This window comes from Notechis scutatus, chromosome 1 (assembly GCF_049901735.1).
Source record: "Notechis scutatus isolate UNSWTSFEM ecotype Mainland chromosome 1, rNotScu1.2, whole genome shotgun sequence".
Lineage (NCBI taxonomy): Eukaryota > Metazoa > Chordata > Lepidosauria > Squamata > Elapidae > Notechis > Notechis scutatus.
Window position 1 is genome coordinate 325341530 of NC_142009.1, and position 24374 is coordinate 325365903.

The 24374-nt window shown below is 43.5% G+C and overlaps 1 protein-coding gene and 1 long non-coding RNA gene across 4 annotated transcripts in view; one reads left to right on the plus strand and one right to left on the minus strand.

Moving 5' to 3' along the window:
• Nucleotides 1–570: 570 nt before the first annotated feature.
• Nucleotides 571–2869, plus strand: LOC148133524 (uncharacterized). The gene is made up of 2 exons (XR_015746946.1): nt 571–686; nt 2639–2869. It is a non-coding gene; the product is annotated as an uncharacterized LOC148133524 (long non-coding RNA).
• Nucleotides 2094–24374, minus strand: part of ARHGAP45 (Rho GTPase activating protein 45) — a 63590-nt gene continuing 41309 nt past the window's right edge. For all 3 annotated transcript variants that reach the window (XM_026670997.2, XM_026670998.2, XM_026670995.2), the window contains exons 8-23: nt 23584–23648; nt 22240–22350; nt 20782–20862; nt 19139–19321; nt 16502–16639; nt 15558–15748; nt 14306–14463; nt 13201–13287; nt 11771–11851; nt 10280–10443; nt 7955–8143; nt 6548–6685; nt 5368–5594; nt 4906–5146; nt 4702–4795; nt 2094–4238 (exon numbers count right to left, since the gene is read on the minus strand). In XM_026670997.2, coding sequence (XP_026526782.1) covers nt 3865–4238; nt 4702–4795; nt 4906–5146; nt 5368–5594; nt 6548–6685; nt 7955–8143; nt 10280–10443; nt 11771–11851; nt 13201–13287; nt 14306–14463; nt 15558–15748; nt 16502–16639; nt 19139–19321; nt 20782–20862; nt 22240–22350; nt 23584–23648 — 2522 coding nt within the window. In that variant the 3' untranslated portion in view covers nt 2094–3864. The remainder of the gene's footprint in view (nt 4239–4701; nt 4796–4905; nt 5147–5367; nt 5595–6547; nt 6686–7954; nt 8144–10279; nt 10444–11770; nt 11852–13200; nt 13288–14305; nt 14464–15557; nt 15749–16501; nt 16640–19138; nt 19322–20781; nt 20863–22239; nt 22351–23583; nt 23649–24374) is intronic.

Below are 24374 nucleotides of genomic sequence, written 5' to 3' on the forward strand. Positions count from 1 at the left end.
AACCCAACCAAACATTAATTTTAGAGGGCTGCAGCTTGCCTTTCCACAAGAATCGATCCTCTCTAGGACTTCTTTTCTCTGACAAAAGCAAGGAAGGGAGGAGTGTGGAACCCTGAGGGATCTCTGTTTAAATCAGGTGGTTTTGAAGAAGGATATCCATTGCTTTCTGAAAAGAAAGGCGCGCTCAATTTGAATAAAATATGGAAGATTCTTCAGTGCAGTTTTGTGGGAGGGAGAATATGTGTAGCTAGGTAACCACATGAGTAAAAGGTCTGAAGCGACAGTGTTTTAATTGAAAAATGAGCTCTGACTGTGGTCGGCAGCTCACTGAACACCTTGAGCATAGACTATTGCATAACAGCTAAATTATTAGATACATGAATATTTCTATGGTAGGGTAATCATTACTAGAAAAGTATTAATTACTGATAAAAATAGCCATCATTTAGTGATTGCCTCATTTAGCAACTATTCACAGTTAACTGATGAAAAAGTTACTTTGCAACCTGTCCTTGCATTTAGAAACTTTGCAGATCTGTAAAGCTGAACAGAATTCATAAGCACAGCAGTGGTGTCTCTTAGATACTGCCTCACTTAATGACCAAGTAGCCAGTCGTAGATGGTAATTGAGGATATCTGTATCGTCAAAATCCAAAGTGCGGCTATCTTCAGGTTGATGCAACCAGGTATAGTAAGTCTATCTGAAAAGCTTCTCAAATGTTGAACATCTGGTCTTGGGCAGCGAGAGATAAAGTGAGCTATGATGGGAGCAGCTCTGAAGCAACCGCCAATTCATTTTCCAATCTAACCTGATTCAGAGGAGATGCTAAGCCAGGGCATGGTTAGATGTAGGGTGATGGGTGAATCTAGACAGACCAGAGGTTTAACTAGTTACCGAATCCCTTAACCAGATTGTACCTGTGGTTCACAGTAGGCTTAGTTACCATGGTGCTAGTTTGCAAATCATCTGAAGATGGATTAAAGGGATGGATGGCTTTTAATCTGGGCTAAACCTCTGGATGTAGAGGGGGAGGGAAGGTATGGCCTTGAAACGAGGTTGTGGCAAACATGGCCACTCCATTTATCTTCCTCTGAAAGAATAGAAAAAAAAGCAGTTGGGTGAGGCTCTTTGTCCACTGACTCTAATCCTGATCAGGCCATTGGATTTTTAATTCTTTTTAATGAGACGTATCAAAAAAATCCAAATGTGACTGGCTGTGGTTTGCTTGTATTTGTGGGTCTGGTTTCTTAATCGCTGTTAAGCTTAGACTATCATTCAAATATGTTTGTGGAGTGATCCTGGATCTTTGTCAAACTACAATATTTTTGAGTCTGATGTTACATTGTGTGAATCCAGCCAGCTGTCAACCATGATTCAACATGGCATAAGAGCCGAGTCTCGCTGTTGAGAAATACAGGATTAAAACAGCATTTTTCAAATTTGGCACTAAGGTGTGTGGAAGTCAACTCCCAGAATTCTGGGAGTTGAATTCCACACATCTTAAAAGTTGTCTATTTAAAAACTGTACATTATAAGGAAAGACCCCACATATGCCTTCTATATGGACATATAAAAAACGGTTGCTGGAATTGGGTGTCTAGTTTAATGAAAAGAAGGACTAGGGGAGACATGAGAGGAGTGTTCCAATATCTCAGGGGTCAAAGAAGAGGGGGTCAAGCTATTCTCCAGAGCACCTGAAGGCAAGACAAGAAGCAATGGGTGAAACTAATCAAGGAGAGAAGCAACCTAAAACAGGGGTCTTCAACCTTGGCAACTTTAAGCCTGGAGGACTTCAACTCCCAGAAGCTGGCTGGGGAATTCTGGGAGTTGAAGTCCTCCAGGCTTAAAGTTGCCAAGGTTGGAGACCCCTGACCTAGAACATTCCAGACAGAACAATCAATCAGTGGAATGACTTGTGAATGTTCCATCACTGGAGTTTCTCATTTGTCTAAAATGGTATAGGGTTTCTTGCCTAAGCAGGGGGTTAGACCAGAATACCTCAAAGTCCCTTCTAACTCTGTTATTCGGAGTTTTTTTTTTTAATGCAGAGAGTTACCTAGGAAACACTAAACACAGTTATTGGGTGCAAATATCACTTTCCCAAATACAGTTTATTTTTTGATACAAGTCTTATAAAAACAAAAGTGTATAGAGCAGTTTAAAAGGAAACAAACATTAAAATAGGCTTACTCACTCATACCTATATATATAAATACAAGCTGTGGTTGAAGACTTGCACTTGAACTTTATTCACTCATTTTTCTCATCCACACCTCAAGAAAATACCCAAAAGTCTTCCAGGGTTTCTTCCTAAGCATTTTAAGGCCTGTGGACTTCAACTTCCAGAATTCCCCAACCAGCATTGACAAGCAACCAGAATCACACCACAATACTGGCTGGGGAATTCTGGGAGTTGAAGTCCACAGGTCTTACAATAGCCGAGACTGGGAAACACTGTTTTAGATGAATGCTATAATTCAGTTATTTACAACAGACTTAAAGGTGATTTAACAGTTCTACCAGGCCTTTATTGTGAAATGCCCTCAAATCGTCCACAGTGGTTCTGTATAGGTGGCTATAGCTGTATAGGTGGCTTAAGCATATTTACCTCACAAATACCTTCCATTTCTGCTACAGATCTCAAATGGCTTCTCAGAATCTGAATACTGGTGCACTAAACTGATGGATTTCTCCAGCAGATCCCACTTGAGAGTACAGGTAGCCTTCGCTTAATGATCGCAACTGGGACCAGCCACTCTGTCGCTAAACACCTGGTCACTAAATAAAACGTGATCGCGATGGACTGGCTTCCACTATGGCCGTTAAGCAAATCATTGCAGTCATGAATTAAAATCTCATGTGATTGTGGCTTCTGAATTTACTTGCCTTCTTCGGCACTGACTGCTTGTCGCAAGCCAGTTCGAAGCACACAATTTAGCCAACATCCCCCCAGTTACCAGGTACCTGAATGAAACAAGTGTGGGGACGTTTCTCAGGTTGAAAATGTGAGGACTGGTCATAAAGTTATTTTTTCCACTGTAACTTTGAGTGCTAAATGAGGTGGTGGGTAAGCAAGGTCTCACATAAAGCCCATTCAGCTGGCTCTACTGGCACTTTTCGCACAGCTGTGCAATAAGCGTATGTCCCCACCCCACCCCTCATTCCCCAATAAGATCATTCCACATCCACAACCCAACCCTGGTCCTGAGACCTCAGTAGGATTTGCACAAGTGGATTTAGCCTTCAAGTAATCCGTCATCCAGCCAAGCTCATCCAGCATTTTGTCTGTACCCTGATTTTAAAAATAAAATCCTGAAGTGGTTTTTACTTAGAAACAAATGTAATCTGCTAATGTTTAAATAAACATATCTGAAGATCTAGGATCACAATGGGTGTATTGTTTCCTGAAAGGGATGGAACTTCAAGGATGGAAGGGAATGCAAAGTAACTGTGGCTCTTCTTTTGAAAGAGCATTCCACAAACTGCTGCCCCCCCCACCCCCACCCACCCCCGCCCCTGTTTGGATAGGACTCTGCAGGAAGCAAGATGGGAGCTGAGATCCAAAATTTCAGAATTTTGGCATTAGGTTAGAAAAAAGTGTCTTAAGAAAGTTTGGAAGTTGCAGAGTCTTCCCAATGTCTCCTCCCTGCATCTGGGGACTCCCTCCCACGGACGCCATTTTGCTATTACAAAGAATTAAAAGCAGGCTGTTATAAATAAGGGGCCTGATCAACCAGAAGGCCTTCAGAGGATGACTTTGAGAAGGCAACTGAAGGTTCACGTATCTCTTCACTGTCAGTCTCTACACTTCCCTCAACTGACATCGTTTTCACTTTTACGCCAGGAAATGAGAAAACACGTTCTTAGTTGATCAGCAAGTGGGAGAAAAGTGAGTTGTTCGACTGGTTGGAGTTGAGGTCCACCAGAAGACTTTCCACCTTCCTGTCGCTGTTCTCCTCATCACCTCCGCTCCTGAAGACGGCATCTCCTTCTGCCTCCCAGCAACCTTCTGCTGGGCCTAGGGGTTGTAGGGGCGAAGCATCCTCAGGGTCTGATTGTTCCACGCTGGGTCTCTCCCTCAGGACCCCTTCCTCACTGGCATCCTCACCGGAGGGGCTCTCCTCACCACTGGTCTCACTGCCTCCTGCACCTGAGTTGGCCCGTGGGAGTCCTTCAATGGCTGCATCTGTGCCATCCTCTGGATCAGAATCCGAATCGATAAAGGGAGTGTCCGGTTCTAGGAAGAAAAGAAAATGAACCCAATTGAGCCAAGAGTGGGATGACAAGGGTTCCTTGTGACACAAATATGGTGCGTTTTTGGCTTGTGATGCCAAAATTCCACCAGCTGAAGGAGAGGAGGCCCCGATGGCCTCCATCTTAGAAATATTCCAATTTAGAAGCATTCCAGCTTGGAGTCCTTTTGAGGGGAGGAAATGTTTGTGGTTTAACCCTCAGGCTTATCTCCACCGTTACCTAAGGAAAGGGAGACAGTCTGGCGAGATTCTTACCTTTGGTGATCAACAATAAAGAAACCTATTTGACCCATTCTTGGAATTGTTTTGGTTGCTTGCGTCTGACATGCACCCCTTTTTAGCTCTGCAATTTCTGCTTCTTTTCAGCTTGTGCCAAACAAGTCTTGTAAGAACACTCCCCTTGCAAGAATAACACGTCAAACATTAAAATGCGAGATTCCACCTCACCTCTGAATGAATCTTCAGCAAGAGCGGCTTCTGTTTGTTCAGAGGTTGCTTCAAGATACTGGATTTCACTGTGGGGTTGTGTCCCTTCATCCTCCTGAATACATGCAATTCAAGGCGTTAGTGAGATTAACTCTGTAAAATGAGAGGGCGCCGATCAAAAGATTACCCCTGGCAGCCACAGCGTCTCCAGCAGGTTCTACTCACCTGGTTCCTGACCAGCTCCTCATCTTCCCTGATGGTTTCTTCTGGAGATACGCCATTGGATTCAAAGATAGTAGTGTAAAAATTTATGAGTGCCTCAACAATGCATGCCTGGTGGGGGTAGTCCACCAAGGAAGAGAGGGAGACGGTAGCCTGGGTGGGTCGAGGACGCATTAATGTGGGGCCAAAGACGATTCCCAGGTTGCTAGAAGACATTTTATTGTCATTTTCAAGTTCTATAATCCTAGAACAGAATTGGACAAAGAGATGCATGCAGACGATTGCAGGAACTGGGTATGGCTAGTCTAGAGAAAAGAACTAGGGATGACATGGCATGATAGCAGTCGTAAGTCACTTTTTTCAGTGCCTTTGTGACTTTGAATGGTCACTAAATGAAAGGTTGCAAATTGAGGACTACTTGTAAATCGTTTTCCTGACCCAATTCTGCCAGGTAAAGCAACTGACCTCTTCAGATGCTGCGTGATACACTTCAAGGTGGCCAAGTTCTTGGCTGGAAGTTCTTTGAGCAGCTCCTTCAGCTTGGTTACCATGGCTTTCTCTGTCTCGCTGCTTGTGTCCACTGGCTCCCCAGTGCTTCTCCCTGTCCTGCTGTCGGACCGACTCTGCAAGGTCTCCTTGGCTAGGCCCATAAGGCTGTTGTACATCCGGAAAGGCATGATTGGTTCTGGGAGCTGAAAGGAGGGAGAGTCACAGGACAGTAGATCATCTGACATGCCAGCTTGCTTACAAAACAAGAACCTGGATCCTGGATCAACACACATCACACTTTCCAGGTGTATTTAGGAAGCCCATCAGCTGAATTTGAAAGCAACCGGTTTTGATGCTACTTTGAACTTGGAAGATCCACCAACACTAATAAACATAGAACTCTTCTGCAAATTATTTCACTCTCTTTTAAAGGGTGCCATGATGGCATCTAATGGCAGTGAATTCCATAGGTTTACCCATATACCCAACCGAGAGCCAGTTTGGTGTAGGGGTTAAGATGCTGGCCTAGAAACCAGGAGACAATGAGCCTTAGTCCCGTCCTTAGGCATGAAGCCAGCTGGGTGACTTTGGGCCAGTCCCTGTCTCGACTCAATCAACCTCACAGGGTTACTACGGGGAAGACAGGAGGAGGAGGAAGCCCTGTGTATGTTCATTGCCTTCAGTTATTTATAAAAACAATAAAGATGGGATAATAATCTAATAAGCAAAAAAAAATATTTCAGAAGAGTCAGAGAGCACCTTTTCCAACTAACATATTTTATTATGTGAGCAGCAACATATCAAATGCCTCGAGTGTATAATCTGATGCAGAATTTATTTATTTATTTATATATTACATTTATATGCTCCCCCATTTCACAGTTTGAGATAGTCTGGGCAGCTTATTTAACTTACAACTTAATGTGGGTAAGGGGAAAAATTGGAGGAAAAATATATTTAGATATCTTAAGGCTGTTACCACATCCCTGTGAATCCATTTCGCTGGATTAATCTTGGTTAGCCAAAGGAAAGGCAGAAAAAAAATTCCATTCCAAGATCCTCCTCTTCTGTCTTTTGGGCTAAAAAGCTTTCAATAGTAGGGCAGGTGCTCCACCTTTTGGCCCAAAGACTGCAATCACTCTGTGGGCAGCCTCACCTGGCGAAGGTAGAGCTTCAGCACGTTGCTGATGTCATGCGGTGAGGCCTGAGACAGTTCAACCAGCTCCTTCCCGATCTCAAAAGCCTGACAGAGCTTCTCTACGCGGGATTTCACTCCATTGACACGGTAGATGCCCTAAGGAAGACAGAAAGGAGTATCAATTGGACCAAATGTTGCCATTTTGATTTATTTTTTTAACCTAGCCTCTCCCCCGATGTGCTTGTTTCAGGGATGCCCAGGAGGTAGATAGAAAAAGTGAACCACAGTAATCATAATGGTGTGATTGAAACTCTGTCTGTTTTTATGTGTATCCCACAGAGTTTGGATCCCATTCCTCTGTCACCTTGAAAAAAAAAATTACAGCCACACCAAGCTTTTACAACAGAAGCATGCAACCATTTTACAGGGGTGGCATGCCAAAAGTGGACAGGAACAGAGTAAAAAATAACTTTGCTTCCCTTCAATTAAATAGCTCAGTGATAGCTAACCTATGACACGCGTGTCACTCGTGACACGTCGAGGCACTCTGACTGACATGCCTGTTGGTGTGGGGAAAACCTGCACATTTAGAGGCTGTCTGTGCTCTGCTCCAATCCCTGCTCCCTGCTTGTTGCGTGGAGGCGTGGTGTCACCGCTGCCGCAAGATCTTTGCAGCAGAGAACCAGTTTTAACCACCATAAACTGAGGTTTGTCAGTTTCATTACCTCAGGAACGCTACAGGAGGAAAGGAGATCCATGAGGTTCACAGCCCTGTAAGGTGGCCTTCCGATCCCCACATCCTGCACCTGCAGCCCTGAGACCAGGGAGACGAGTTTCACAGCCCTGTGTGATCACCCCAGCCCAGTCCGTCATAAACCAAATTATTGATATTTCTTGAAGTGACACACGACCCGAGGAAGGCTACACTTTTTCCCGATTTTCGACACACCAAGCTGAAAAGGTTAGCCATCACTGAAATAGCTCATAGCTCACTCCCCATGCATTCTTCCTTTCTATCACATGAGGGATCAGAGTTAAACACAGCTTGTTTTCACTCTCTTCAGCACCTCTATTAGAGGCCTTACAGCAGGGTTTCCCAATCTTGGCCACTTTCAGAGATGTGCCTTTCAATTCCCAGAAGCTATGGCTGGCTGGGGAATTCTGGGAGTTGAAGTCCATGCCTCTTAAAGGGACCAAGGTTGGAAAACCTCAGTTTATAGCAAAACAGAGCAGAGCGGAGCACAACCAGATTCCTTTGCAGTGATTTTTGCTACGAAATTTCGACCCAGTCTTCAAAGGTGAGGGACTCATCAACTTAAGCATTAGGATTGCTAGCTTGATGGCACAGTTCCCAGGCTCTGGGCCAGAGGGATGTCTTCCCCTCTGTAAATAAATTTCTTTCATTGCAAGTGCTCCCCCTCTTACTTTTGTTTTCATGGCCCGCCTTTCGATCTCGCTGATGCACTTCTTGACAATGAAGGGGACACCATCCAAGCCGGTGTGGGAAGCCTGCGCAAAGTCCCGCCCGAAGATCTGCAGTTTGCCTTGAAGTTTCTTGTGTCCGCACTGAATGGCCAGGGTCTCCAGGCACTTCTTGTGGCAGGCTAAGTAACACTGGGGAAGAGGGGGCAGAGGCAGAGTGGGTGGAAGTGAAACAGCTGTAGCTAGGTAGTTTGTGCAGTTCCAGAAAGAGCCACTGGGTGGCAATATGTCATCAATAAACCCTTTTTTTGGTTAGTATTTTTCAAAGGGAGGTTGGGGAATTGTGGAAGTTTATGTTTATTTTATTTATTTTATTTGTCAAACACGTACAAGATAACAAGTATAAGTATGAACACAAACAGGAACAAAGGAAGTAAATACAGATAAATGGGGACAGTAAGACAGGGACAGTATGCACGCCCCCATTAAGGTCCTCTTAGGAATGGGGTGAGGCCCACGGTAGACAGTTTGAGGTTGAAGCTGTGAGAGTTTGAGGCTGTTAACCATGGAGTCCGGTAGGGCATTCCAGGCATTGACCACTCTGCTGCTGAAGTCGTATTTTCTGCAATCGAGTTTGTAGAGGTTTACCTTGAGTTTGTAGCGGTTGTCCACCCAGCTTAAAGTTGCTGAGTTTGAGAAAACACTGTATAAGAGGGGTAGTCCTTGGCTTTCAACCATTTGTTTAGCAACTGTTCAAAGTTACAATGGCACTGAAAAAAGTGACTCTTGCAGCATCTCTGTGTCATGTGATCAAAATTCAGAGGCTTGGCAACTGGCATGAATTTATGGCGGTTGCAGTGTCGGGGGGGAGGGGTGTCATGGGATCCCCTTTTGTGACTTTCTGATAAGCAGAGCCAGTGGAGAAGCCAGAGTCACTTTACAACAGTGTTACTAACTTAACAACCGCAGTGATTCACTTAACAAATGTGGCAAGAAAGGGGATGAAATGGGACAACATTCCCTTAACAACTGCCTTGCTTAACAACATAAATTTTGGGCTCACTATGTTTTATATGCAATGGGATATATAAAAAAAATATGTTACTAGCTTTATTGCAATGTTTGCTTTAGGCTGATGATGGTCTGGAACCGAATTTGTAATACTGATAGTCCTCGACTCATGACCACAATTGAGCACAACATTTCTATTGCGAAGTGAGACAGTTGTTAAATGATTCCCCCCTCCCCATTGTACTATCTTTCTCGCCACATTTGAACATAAACAGGAACAAAGGAAGTAAATACAGATAAACGGGGACAGTAAGACAGGGACGCTACTAGGTACGCTGGTGCGCTTATGCACGCCCCCGTTAAGGACCTCTTAGGAATGAGGGTGAGGCCCACGGTAGACAGTTTGAGGTTGAAGCTGTGAGGGGCTGAGGCTGTAACAACGGAGTCGGGTAGGGCGTTCCAGGCATTGACCACTCTGTTACTGAAGGCGTATTTTCTGCAATCGAGTTTGTAGCGGTTTCTCTTCGGTTGTCCACCCAGCTTAAAGTTGCTGAGACTGAGAATAAGTGAATCACTGCAGTTATTAAGTGAGGAACGTGGTTGTTAAGTGAATCCGGCTACCCCATTAATTTGCTTGGCAGAAGATCGCAAAAGGGGTTTGCATGACCGCTGTCATAAATGTGAATCAGCTGCCAAGTGACTGAATTTTGATCACGTGACCACGGAGATGCTACAATGGTCGTAAGCAGGAGTGGGATTCTACCAGTTCGGACCAGTTTGGGTGAAAATTTGCATCTGGTTCACCGAACGGGTATTTGAATTGACCGGACAGCCCCACCCACCCCTCCCCTCCTCAGAGTCTCCACACGGCCCATTTTCGATGCAGGTAAGTACAGGGTCCACACAGAGGCTCTGGAAGGGGGAAAATTGGGCCTTCCGGAAGTCCCAAAACGGGCCTGTTTCTGGCTTCCGGTGGGCCTCCAGAGCCTGGGGGAGGCCATTTTCACCCTCCCAGAGGCCCGAGGGACGCCTCTGGGCCCTTGGGAAGGCAAAAAACAATCCTCCCACACATTCCGGTAGGCCACGCCCATCAAGTCCATGCCCACCCAAGCAACTGGGCAGTGAACCGGTTGCTGGGATTTTTGAATTCCACCCCAGTCATAAGTGTGAAAATTGGTTGTAAGTCACTTTTTTCAGTGCTTGTGGTAACTTCGAATGGTCACTAAATGAATTGTTGTAAGTCATGGACTACCTGTATCTCTGAGGTATGCCTGTACTTTTTGTACTGCCTCCCCTTGGCCCAAGTACCCATCTTACCTCTTCACATTCAGCTCCCTGGAAGTAAACGTAGCTGTTGCACTCCCGGCATTTTGAGGGTGTCCGCAGCTTCCTCAGCCGGTGGGTTTGGGCAGCTCTGGACATGCTGATATGCCGGAAAGGGCCAGTGGGCGTACAGATTCCTGGAGTCATTTCATTAATACCTGGTAACCAGAAATTTTTAAAAAGGCAAAGACTGAAACACCATCAAAAATGCAGTTTATTATTAGATTTATTGTTAAATATTTTTACCTTGCCTTTATTATTTTTTAATAAGTAGCTTAAGTTGGCAAACATACCTAATACTCCTTCCTTGTTCTATTTTCCCTATAGTAGGAACAACCCTGTGAGGTGGATCAGTGTTAGGAATATGTCACCTAACAGCTATTTGGGTTGGACAATATATAAACCAGGATAAACATTTTAATACTGTATCTTTAAGAGAATCCAAAAATTGTAATTGGGTGTGGTTTCTCAAACAGCCATAAGATGGAGCCAGAAACCTGGGTTGTCTTAGTCTCTGAAGAGAGTGTGAATGTATCTCTTTTTCCTTCTGTTGGAGAATATTGCCGTTCCTTCTAATTGACTGCTATTCCTGGATTTGATGTAAGTCTGATACTGAACTGTTTTTGACACTGGAATTTGTTATTGGATTACCCCTGGATTGAAAACTGACTGATCTTACCTGTGAATGATTTTGGACTGCTTATTTATAACTTTGTTTAAACCTTTATTGAAAGTAAAACCCTACATTTACTGTACGGTGTATCTGTGTGCTGTGTGTGTATTATTCAAACGCTTCTCTCAAATACGTCTCCCTGTACGCGCTTATTCTCCTAACGGGGAATTACCTCAACAATCAGGCTGAAAGAGAGTGACTGGTGCCAACTCCGAGTCACCCAGTTGGCTTTCATCTATGAGGTGGGATTAGAACTCACAGTCGCCTGGTTTCTAGATAAACACCTTAACCACTACACCAAACTGGCTCCGTTGCATCTCTCAATCTTGGCAACTTGAAGACGAATGGACCTCATTTCCCAGAATTCCCCAGCTACCCATGCTGAAGGTCCTTTCCCACTCTATGGTAACATTGCATCAAAGTTGCTTTTTGTTCTGTTTCGTTTCTTTTTATCTGATTATATGAATCTGGAGGGGGAGGAGCCAAGTGAACTAAAAGTTATAGTTGTGTACAATGCACAGCATTCCAGGACAAAATATAGAACTAAAAAAACAAAGGAAACGTAGGATTTAGGCATTTTTCTCCCGACCTGCTGGGAGAAAAATAAGGACCTGGTCCATCCCAGTGTTTCTCAGTCTTAGCAACTTTATAATTTGGGGGAGCTGGGAATTGAAGTCCACCAGTCTTAAAGTTGCTAAGGTTGAGAGACCTTAGCATCTTATTATTGTGCATCTTATTATCCCCATTTTATTGGTTTTCCCCTCCTCTAGTGGATTTATACCACTAGTTTGTATTGTTCCACTAATACATACTCTGTTCAAAGGAAGGTGAATTCCCATCAGGATCATCTTTAGGGGACAGCGATCCATTTGAAGGCATCTGAGGAAACTCGCCTAACCAAGAGAAAGCCTCGATTTTAGATTTTGTTGAATTGGATCCCAGACAGCAGAAAAAGGAAACCATAAAGATGTCAAAGACAGTCCTATCTAGGGGTCAACATGTGGCACAGGGAAAAAAAGAGGGCGGAGAGCTTGACCATCACATCACAGTGTGTGGTTTCTGGACCACACCTTGCAAGTATTTCCCCCTCCTCTCTCCAATGTTCAAGCTCGGGCTTTTGAGATTTGCCAGAAGGAAAACTCCATAGTTTGGGCGCATGTTGGGGGACTATTCCAGAGCATATTCCAGAGAGTTGGAATATGGAATCCGGCTGAATTTTCAGATGTTGTCTCAACCACAAAAGTTATTGGTGATTTTAGATCAAATGACCTCTTTGAGTTGTAGCCTATCTTCAACTCAAAGTGTCTTCTTGATTGATTGAAGGGTAGAAACAAGTTGTTTTTCTAATGCTCCCTGAATTTAATGACTCTGTCTATAGCTGCCAACGTGGGAGCGGGTGGATTGATCAAATATAAATTGAATAAATGAATGAGAAGGAATATATTGATGCAGGTAGATAAAGGTAAAGGTTGCCCTCGCACATATGTGCTAGTCGTTTTTGGCTCTAGGGGGTGGTGCTCATCTCCATTACAAAGCCGAAGAGCCAGTGCTGTCTGAAGACGTCTCTGTGGTCATGTGGTAGGCATGATTAAATGCCAAAGGTGCACGGAACGCTGTTATCTTCCCACCAAAGTGGTCCCTATTTTCCTACTTGCATTTTTACATGCTTTCAAACTGCTAGGGTGGCAGAAGCTGGGACAAGTAACAGGAGCTCACTCCATTACGTGGTGCTAGGGATTCAAACCACCAAACTGCCGACCTTTCTGATCGACAAGCTCAGTTTCTTAGCCACTGGGCCTCTGCATCCCTTTTTAGAATGCAGTACAGGCTAACTCACTGCTCGCTCCAGCTCAAGGTTGATTCAGCCTTCCATCCTTCCAAGGTCACTAAAATGAGGACCCAGATTATTGGAGGCAATATGCTGAGTCTAAACCACTTAGAGAGGGCTATTGTTATTTACAGATCAATCATGGATCTAATAACCCTTCCCACCAAGGTGGTCCATATTTTTCTCCTTGCATTTTTACATGTTTTTGAACTACCAGGTTGGCAGAAGCTGGGACAAGTAACAGGAGCTCACTCCATTATGCGATGCTAGGGATTTGAACCGCTGACCTGCCGACCTTTCTGATCGACAATAGATAGACAATAGACAGGTAGATATGGGTATCTTATTAGACTCTTTTCAGCTCAGATCCTAATGGAACTTGCACAACCAATAGGTCAGAAGATGGGAAAATACCTGGGCTTGTGGCAGAGGATTCCAGATTGTCCTTGGTCTCTGAGATGGCTGTTGGCCATGATTTGTGTGCCTGGTGACCTCGCCCACCTAAGGAGCCAATGACAAGGCAGATTTCATTCCTGCATGTGCAGAGTCAGACAAAAGGTTGGGCTTTTGCAATGCTGACTGGTTCTTTGAAACAGAAAAGCATCTCCCAGTCAGACATTTTGCTAATATAGCTGGGTCTCGATTAGTGCAGATAGAGAATCTCATCAGCTAGCCGATGGAAGATAGATAGATCACTAAATGATTCTGTGAACAACTCAATCTGCCTGCCTGGTTTGCCTGATTTTGGATAAAAGTTGCTCTTTTTTTATAAAAAATTCAATATTTACATACATGGAGTGTTGTGAGTTAATTTTGTGAGTTTGCTTGCAAGCAAATTTTATGAGTTTGCTTGTAAGCAAATTTTATGTTACAGACTGAGCTAGCCGATGGCAGATAGTTATCTGAATGAATCTGTGATTCTGTGAGCAACTTAATCTGCCTGCCTGCTTTGCCTGATTTTGGATAAAAGTTGCTCTTTTTTAATAAAAAAAAATCCAATATTTATATAAATATTTATAATATTTACATACAAGCCAAGCCCAGCCAGTCACAAGACCACCAAGCCACACCCACAGAACCAGTTAGTGGTCCCTGGGATTTAAAATTATGAGTTTGGTGGTCCCTGAGGTCCAAAAGGTTGGCGACCCCTGATTTAAGATGGGTCTACTGTACCTGTGGGTGCATGGTGCACCCTCTTTGCTAAGTAGTAAATAAAATTACCATTGTTTTCTCTTGGGAGTTTCGGCTGGTGGTGATGGCTTATTTCAAAACTAGACAATGAATCCCACACATGCATACATCCATACAGGTATATACATACATGTTTTTGCATTTGGGAGCAAATTCATACTAAATTTACTGGCAGTTCTGCAAGGGAGGAATCAGAATGGTGCACCTGGAAGTGAAGTGCTGCCGGAGACATTATCCATGCAACAAAACCAAGGGTCCATATATGGGGTGGGACTTGGGAGGGGCACAGAAATCCTGCTTCAGCAGAAAAGTTAGGCTGTCTCCTCACCTCGTTTTTCAAGCTGGGTGGGGCGGTTCTGAGGGTCTCGACCTTCAGCTGTGTCACCCTCGGAGGCTGCTCCATCTTTACTGGAGGTGTCAGAGCTATTCGTTCCTGTGAATTCAGGAGTACTGTAGCTGCCTTTTCTTGCCCGAGTCACCGGAGAGCTGTTGAAGAGGGAATACAGGTAGTCTTCGACTTATTGACCAGTTGCTTAATGACTATACACAGTTACACTGGACACACCACCCCCAAAGGGAACCTAGAGCCCAGATTCAAAGTTCTGATGGCTGCCTGCCCCCATTTCATGTGACCGCATCTTTGACATTGGTCTGCATTCATGGCTTTTTTGCAGTATCTCACAGTCACATGACCACCAATTTCAACATTTTATGCTGGTCAGCAATAAATTGGAGGTTGCCAGGACAAAACCTTTGAGTCAGTTCAAGTTAAACTCTAGAACAGGGGTGTCAAACTCAAGGCCCGGGGGCCAGTTCCGGCCCGCGGGATGCTTAGATCTGGCCACTGGGCCTGTCCTGGAAACAGCGAAGGACCGGCCTGCAGTGCTTCTGCCAATGCAAAGGGAGTTCAGGAAGGCTGCGCGCAGCCCTCCTGAGTTCCTTTTTTACTGGCAAAGGGTTGCAGGACACCATCGTGGCTGAAAATGGAGCCCGGGCTGTGTGCAGCCTCCCTGAGCTCCGTTTTTGTTGGCAGGGGGCTGCAGGAGGCCGTCACAGCCAAAAACAGGCCAGGTGGGCCATCCTGGATGAAAATGGAACCTCAATGAATGCCCTCCCAGGTCAAACCCTGATGAAAATTTTTTTAATCCTTATGAACCTCTTTCAGATTTGCCCCTTTCTCAAGTTTGTCCTTTATTTCCCCCCCCCTCCAAATATGGACACTGTAATTATAGCCCATGTTAAATAATCATTTATGATTTCTACCATATTAAATATTATTAATACCTTGACAATTTTTGTAAAAGCCCTGGGAACTATATCATCCCCTGGTTCATGTCTATATGCGATACACAAATAATTTGGGGTGGGGTGGGGATCAGTAAGAAGCAGTCCTGATTTCAGAGAAGTTGGTTGGCAAACAGTTTGAAGGGATAACTTCAAATCCCATAATTTTTTGGGGATGCCATTTGGAATTTCTGGAAGTTGTGGTCCGAACATTTCTGGGGAAGGCTGTTCAAAACAGAGGCCACCAGGACTGATTAGGATTTGTCAAGAGTATGAGCATTAGTGCCAAACCCTACCAGTTGTTGGTTGACACGTAGGGCTCAAAATCATACTGTGTCTCAGGTTCGTCTTCCCGCTGCAACCGCTTGACGTGAGAGGCATACTGTTGCCCAGGGTCATAGAGTTTGCTGCTCTCGCACAACGTCTGAAAATAGACAGGCAGTGGGGCCGTCTGCATGTGCATGATTTGATAGAAGGAAATGGTAGCCTGGAATCCGGAAGTCAAAGGAAAGAAGAAAGGAGAGAAACATGTCAGAAAAAAAAAGGATGAAATATATGAATAAAGTCATCCATCTATGTAGATGCTGGGAGTCAACCCCAACTTGAGGGTATATTATCAGTCATCAATATGAATAAAACATCTTCAGTGTGGGGATCACAACACCAAACCCCACAAAAATCCACTACCAGAAGTTTGCACAAAAACCTTTGTGACAATCTTAGCTCTCACTTGGATACAAACTAAGTTTCTAGTTTTGAGCAACAAACGTGTCCTTCAAAGAACATGGATCAGACCAGAGGTCGTATTCAGCCAGTTCTGACAGGTTCTGGAGAACTAGTAGTGGAAATTTTGAGTAATTCGGAGAACCGGCAAATACCACCTTTGACTGGCCCCACCCACATCTATTCTCTGCCTCCCATTGAGTCCCAGCTGATCGGCTGGATTTTCTTTTGTTGCCCTGCAAAGGAGAACAGAGTTGGAAAGCAGGTTAACGGGGTGGGGAGGAACTGGAGATTTTGCAGTATATCCTTCCCCTGGAGTGGGGTGGAAATGGAGATTTTGCAGTAGCCTTCCCCTACCACACCCACCAAGCCACACCATGCCTACAAGACACGCCCACAGAACCCGTAATAAAAAAAATTTGAATACCACCACTGGATCAGACCGAATTTGCTTGCAACTTCTCCTTAAGGATCAAAGGGCTTAACCACGTTGGTGGGATGGCCCAGCCAAACTCACCGACTTTATGACCTGGTCGCTCTGCTTGACCACCTCATGGAGCTGCCGAAGTGCTGTCACTTTGGTGTCCTCCAACTCCTGCTTCTGGGTATTGGCATCTGCGATGCAGGTCCGGTATGTTGCCATGGCTTCTTCGGCCTGAATTGGCAAAGAGCCAGAATTAGCAAAGAACATGGAAAATGGCTAACAAGGCTAGATGGATTCAGCATTAAACTCCCCCACAAGGACATAATTTTTATGCCACAGGAAGAACATTGCTCAACAAGGTGGAATTAGATGGCATTTCACCCAAGAATCTCTGTTTTAATTAGCTTCTCCCTTTCAATGGCCAAGACTTCCAGTTCCCCAATCTTCCATTTTGGGATCCTTGTAAACATGTCTGGAATCTGAGAGTAAGATGAAGATTGTTTTTACTAAATGGCTTCTATTTTGCAGATATGAACAGTTACAAAACACTTGGAAGGCTAGTTGGTGAAGCTGATCCTCTTATCCCCTATGCCTCCTCAAAGTAGTTGTCTTAGTTTATCTCTTTTTTCTTTTTTTTCCTTTTTTTTATTATTTCAGGAGGAAACTGAGGATAAAAGTATTGATTTGTTCATTCTATCATTCCTATTATTACTATCTTACAATAATTATCTCCTAATTGTTTTTCAGTAACCTGAATGGCGAATGAGGTGCCAATTTTCAAGTTGCCCTTTTTTGATTGAAAATTTAAAAAAAAGAATTTCCATCTATTTATAGAACATTTATATTTTCTTTTCTTTTTAAAAAAATTAAAAATAAACTTTATTAAAGGTTAAAAAACAAAGTATGTACAATATGTAGTATATGAGATTTCATTGCAAACAAAATCAATATTAGTTTATCTCTTGCGAGGGTAGCAAATTGATATACTTTTAAATAATTATTGGGGGCATATATCCCCTTATATTTTTTAATTTCTAAGAAAGCCTCTTGGTCCAAATGCATTATTGGAAATAAGGATTATCTTTAAGACTAAAGCTTGCTTTAATATACTTACTGTGTTAAAGTATATTAAAGTAAGAGGAAGTTGGTGTCTGGGTAAGCATTGGGATTGACAGACAGATATGAGAGGAAGTGTGTCTGGTGTGCGTCAAGATAGACTGAAACTTACTTTGGTATATATATAAAATAAGAGGAAGTATGATGTCTGCTGAACAGCAAGATGCTGATCCTTTAAAAATAAGTTTTCATATTGATAATATAGAATTTATCAACAGATTACACTGAGGAGAAGTATCTATAACAAGAGTGTCCAAACTTGGCAACTTTAAGACCTGTGGACTTCAACTCCAAGAATTTCCCACCCAGCCACCCTGATCTATAACCATCTACTTGTAGCAGAAAACTGGGCCAGATATTAGACATGCAATTTTAAGTTGCTTGTTTATTTCCAACGTGTGCAGAAGCCAGGGAGAACTAGAGAATTCGAACCCATTTGGGGAACTGAGTGCCATGTTTCCTTTTGCAGTTGCTGTTTGGACTTTATAACCTTGAAAGCCCCAGCCTTTGGAGCAGGGATATCCACAGAGTGTGATGATAAATTGTCAAGATGGTTGATCATACATGACCCTGTTTTATGTGTGGTAATGTGCATTAAAATCACACCATCATGGCCGCCACACTCTTTGGACGCCCCTGCTTTGAAGACTTTCAATAGCAATAGCCAGTGGTGGAATCTGAATAATTCAACAACTGATTCTCTGGCTGGGTAGGCGTGGCTGGTTGGTCATGTGAGTGGGTGGATGACATCACACCCAGCCCCACCTCCTAGCCACTCGCCTCAACAGGAGAGGTAGGATTTAGCCGGTTGGGGCTGGCCCCACCCCTGCCTGTTTTTTGGCTGTCTTTCAGGCCATTTTTGGGCCGTTTTTGGCTGCAAAAACAGCTGGAGGACAGCCTAGAAAACAGGCCAAAAATGAGTAGGGGCGTGGCCAACCAGTGGTGGGATTTGCTGGTTCGCTGAACTGCATAGAATCTTAACAACCGGTTTGCTTGAACCAGTGCAAACCAGCAGCAGCCGACCTCTGGCAATAGCACTTAGACTTATATACTGCTTCACGGTGCTTTATAGCCTTCTTTAAACAGTTTACATAGTCAGCATCTCACCCACAACAATCTAGGTCCTCATTTTACTGACCTCAGAAGGATGGAAGGCTGAGTCAACCTTGAGCTGGTGAGAATCGAACTGCTGGACTTCTAGTAACCAGCAGTCAGGTGAAGTAACCTGCAGTACTTAAACATGTCACTAGAAGGCAAAATCATGACACCGTGTTTCACTTACTCTGACAATGCTATGCAGGGGAATTTACTAGGGAAAGCAATTATGTTTGGAAAAGTTGATGGTAAAAGGAAACCAGGCCGTCAAAGAACACGTTGGCTGGATACTATCGAAGCTGACACCAAGCAGAGCATAGAGAAACTCAAAGAAATAGCGCAAGATCGGAAGAGGTGGAGACACCAGCCGCATAACCTTGATTCTTGACTGAATGGATAACATCACTATCAACAAGTCAAGAGAGAACAAAACATAATTCCAAGTGCAACACAACGTTCACAACAATCCACCCGAAATTGCTCCCATATTCTAGGTTCTGTTGGACTTCATCAGCCCACCTTGTTCCGGGCTTCTTCTTCCAGCCGTCTTTTCTTGTCCACGGACTTCAAGGTGGCCGAGCTGTTGCTAGACACTAGCTGATCCTCTTCTGCTTTGGCCATCACGTGCCGGGCCTTTTCACACTCCTCCGAGCGTTGCATGTACATCTGCTTGGCCTTGCGCAAGTTGTTCTCGGCCTCTTGCTAGAGTGGGAAATGCAAAGCATCATCCTTCTTGGTTTTCTCCTTGCAAACATTTCGGCGCCAAACTAAGCAACAGCATCAGTGCCTACACCTGCAAGTGGTGGTCTTTGAAGAAAACTTGCTCCTTCAAATGAAATCTGTGGATGGCCTTGGGGGAAAGAGGGGAAGAGGTGCTGCCTAGGAAACCATAAGAGAGGCAGGAGCCCCCACTGGCTTACGGGCCAGAGAAGGAAACTTAAGAAGGACCCACCTAATGGATCAAGCAATTATAAGTAGTGGTGGGAAGTTTATGCCTTTCAGACTTGATTCTGTCAATGTAGCCTTACAATAAAGTAGAATTAGCTCATCTATAGGTAGGCCTCGACTTATGACCACAACTGAAGGCAAAATTTCTGTTGCTAAGCAAGACAGTTGTTAGGTGACCTTTCCTTTCTTGCCACAGTTAAGTGAATCACTGCAACTGTTAAGTTAATAACATGGTTGTTAAGCAAAGCTGACAGACTTTGCCTGTCAGAAGGTCACAAAAGTTGGCCACGTGACTCTGGGACACTGAAACCATCATAAATATATGCCAATTGCCAAATTTTGATCCGGTGACCATGGGGGATACTGCAATGGTCATATAAGTGTGAAAAACAGTAATAAATCACTTATTTTAGAACAGTTGTAACTTCGAACAGTCACTAAACCAATGGTTATAAGTCGAGGACTACCTGTAGTCACGCCTCCTGTCTGGTTTACCTGGGCGAACTAAACCTCCCCAATTCCTCCCACTACAGCGATTCTTACTTATTTGTTTGTTTACTGGGGTTTCTATGCTCTTCCAGTCCAATATCACAGTTGAATCTTGAATGTCTACAATTGGTCTTGTTCAGTTTTGGCAGACCAACATACAGGTAGGCTTCACAATTGGGGCTGGCAAATCCATTGCTAAGCACTACGGTCAATAAGTGGAAAATCAACAAGCTCAAGATGCCACTTCCCATTTGGTCATTAAGCAAACCACCATGGTCGTTAAGCAAAACATCACAGGATCACAGCTTACAATTTTACTGCCAGGTTTTCCATTAACTCTGCTTGTTGCCAACCAGTTGTGAAGTTTGCTGATTTAGCTGACAAAGATTGGTCACAAAGCTGTTTTTTTTTAAAAAAAAATTGAATGTGGAAAATGTGTGGCACTTGACACCAACAGTAATATGTTCTTTTCTCACCCACTGTTTATTTTTTATTTTTTTAAAACTTGTGGGTGTATGTTTATTAAATGGCCAAAATTCTATGAGCAGGAGTGTCCGAGGAATGTGGTTAAAAAAAAGCCACAAGGGTGGACATGAGCATCGTGATTCCTTCCTTGACCAAATCCTCGAGATGCTGCTGGAAACACACCTGAGATGTATGAAACTGCTATAACCTTCAGGCTGAGAAAACCCATAACCCTCCAGTGCTCCCCATGAGCATCTCACCAGCTTCCTCTGGGCTCGGTGCCACTGTTCCTTAATCTCCTTCCGCCGCTTTTCATGCTCGAGGCGCCTCAGGGACAGAGGCTGAGGAAGAAAAAGAAGAAAATTGAGTCAGCCTGATTGCTAGAGGAAAGAAAACGGTTACATACAGAAGACCTGGACAGTCCAGGAATTAAGGCTAAGCCCTAACCCTGATCTAAGCCCAATGCACTCCTGTTTGATTAGATTAGAATAATGGTTCCTTGAATAGAATAACAGAGTTGGAAGGGACCTGGTAGGTCATCTAGTCCAACCCCCGCTCAAGCAGGAGACCCTACGCCAAATCTGACTTCCAGTGATGAAGCTCGCACAACTTCTGAAGGCAAGTGGTTCCATCTGTGTAGTAATTGTTCAAAGTTACAACCGAACTGAAAAAAAGTGACTTATGGGCGTTTTTCACACTTACGACCATTGCAGCATCCTCATGGTCACATGATCAAAATTCAGATGCTTGGCTGATTCATATTTATGATGGTTGCAGGGTCTCAGGATCATGAGATCCAGTGGTGGGATTCAAATAATTTAACAACTGGTTCTCTGCCTTCGAGGACCTGTATACTACACCAGTCAAAAAGAGGGCTGTGAAAATATTTACAGACCCCTCACATCCCGGACATAAACTGTTTCAACTCCTACCCTCAAAACAACACTGTAAAGCAATGCACACCAGAACAACCAGGCACAAGGACAGTTTTCCCCCCAAAAGCCATCACTCTGCTAAACAAGTAATTCCCTCAAACCTGTTCAACTATTTACAAAGTCTGCACTTCTATTACTGTTAATCTTCTCATCACTCCTTATCGCCCATCCCCTCCCACTTGTGACTGTATGACTGTAACTTTGTCGCTTGTATCCTTACAATTTATATTGACTGTTTCCTAGTATGGTTTGATTGCTTATTGTACCCTATGACTATCATTAAGTGTTGTACCTGATGATTCTTGACTCTTGATGAATGTATCTTTTCTTTTATGTATACTGAGAGTATTTACACCAAGACAAATTCCTTGTGTGTCTAACCATACTTGGCCAATAAAGAATTCTATTCTATTCTATTCCATTCCATTCCATTCCATTCCATTCCATTCCATTCCATTCCATTCCAATGATTTCTTCCAACAACCAGTTCACCAAAGTGCTCAGAAGCGTAACAACCAGTTCTCCCAAAGTGGTGTGAACTGGCTGAATCCCACCACTGATAAGATCCCCTTTTGCAACCTTCTGACAAACAACGGAGAAGCCAGATTCACTTAACAACTGTGTTACAGATTTAACAATGGCCATGATTTACCTAACAACTGCAGCAAGACTTTTTGTAAAATGGAGCAAAATTCACTTAACAATTGTCTCACTCAGGAACAGAAATGTTGGGCTCCTTTGTGGTCATAAGTATAATAGAATAGAATTCTGTTTTCTTTTCACCTGCATATATGTTTCAGTTCGCAAAGTGGTGGCCGCTTGCAGGCAGCTGAGACCGTATTCCATGTCTTGCTCCAGGGACAGCGAGTAGATGGAGAGGAACGGCATGGAGGGCTGAGGAGCAAATCACAGGAATTCATTCATACCCAAAGGAGGAGCAACTCAAGCACCTTGGACAACTGCAATGTGCTCCACATGGAGCTGCCCTTGAAGAACATTTGGAAGCTTCAACTGCTGCAGAACGCAGTTAACCCAGGTGTAAATGGTTTGAGTTACTCAGTGCATGAGACACCGCTGCTCTGTCAGCCGCAAAGGTTACAAAGGGTGCAATTCAAGGTTATCACCTTTAAAAGCCCTTCGTGGCTTGGGATTGTTTACCCAAGGACTGTCTCCTTCCGATTGTTTCTATCCATCCAATCTGGTCTGGCAGGGTGGGCTCTGGGTCCATCAGTCAAGGAATGTTGGTTGGCAGAGAATAGGAAGCAAGCATCCCTTTTCTGCCATAGCCCCTGCCCTCTGGAGCATCCTCCCTCTGGAGATTAAGATGGCCTCAACTCTGTTGGCCTTTGGTAAAGCTTCCAAGTTCTGCCTTTGGAGATTCTCTATCATCCAGGTCATGGTTATCCCTAATGTGCTTTTCAAAAAGCAACTGGGCTTTCTTGTTGTTGCTTTTCTCTTGAAACCATTTCACTTCTCATCCATGAAACCTTTTCAGTTCTAACTGAATGCTGCGGAATTCATATTTATATTCTTTGCAGTTCCGCAGCTATTTGCACTCTGATTCAGGTCGCTCTAAAGATTCAGATAATTGCCCCATCCCAGCTGGCCTCAATGACTCTCAGAAAGAATGCTAATGATCAGATGACTACAAAGAATATCAATCCTTCTTTTCCTCACCATTCAGTTAGAATTGAAGAAGCTTCTTGGATGAGAAGCGAAATGTTTTCAAGGAAAAAAAAAACCAAGAAAGTCCAGTTGCGTTTTGGAAAAGCACCTTGGGGACAATCTTGAAGATCTGGTTATGTGCCCAGGCTTGAGTATGTGAAAAGTTATCTATATTTTTGTTATCTTAACGTCTATGGATCATATTTTTATTGGCTGATGTATGCATTTAATTTTCAGTATTGTGATTGTAATTCATTTTCTAATTGATTTTATAGTTGCCCATCATCCAGTCACTTGATTGAGATGGGCAGCCATATACATTGAAAAAATAAAATAAAATATGCAATAAAATAACCAGGGAACCAGAAGGCAAATTCCAGACTTCTACTCCCATCTGCTACTCTGGAAATCCAAACAGAATGAATAAATTTATACATCAAGCTCATGTTACTCTGGGTTTACCTCTTGAGTGACGGTTTGCTTGCAGGTGTTCACGATCTTCTGAAGTCCTTTGGAAAACTCGATTTCTGAGGAGAAAAAAAAGGACAAAAAAATACTGATGTGATCCAGGTTAGGTTTTGTTGACATCAAAAAGCAAGCATGGCATTGAGAGTTGAAGAACCATAATTTTTCTCTCCAGATCTCTGGAGAACAAGAAGGAGCTAGAAGTAAAACATTTCTGAATGTACAGATGCTTTGTCCACTAGTTTTTATTTTTTTATTTTTTGGTAGGGATAGATTCTAATTCAGGGCATGGAATGCCTGAACTGTATGCAGAAAATTCCACATTCATTCTTGGGCATTTCAAGGTAGGGCAGGAAAAGATTCAAAGCTCCAAATTATTGCTACAAAGGTAAACTGTAGCCTGGCAAAAGGAAGATGATAAAAACCAGCTTTTTGTCCACAGGAAGTTGCGGTATAGTTCCTGGAATGTATGGTTTAAAAGATTAGGTATGGTTTTCCTTGACTTACAACCATCTGTTTAATGACCGTACAAAGTTACAATGGCACTGAAAAAAGTGACTTGTCGCTATTTTTCACACTTACAACTGTTGCAGCATCCCAGTGGTCACGCGGTCAAAATTCGAATGCTTGGCAACTGGCATGTATTTATGATAGGCTGCATGTGACCATGGGATCCTGGGTTCATGCAATCAAACATTTGTGACCTTCTGACAAGCAAAGCCAATGGGGAAGCCAGATTCACTTAACAACCGTTTACTCACTTAACAACTGCAGTGATCCACTTAACA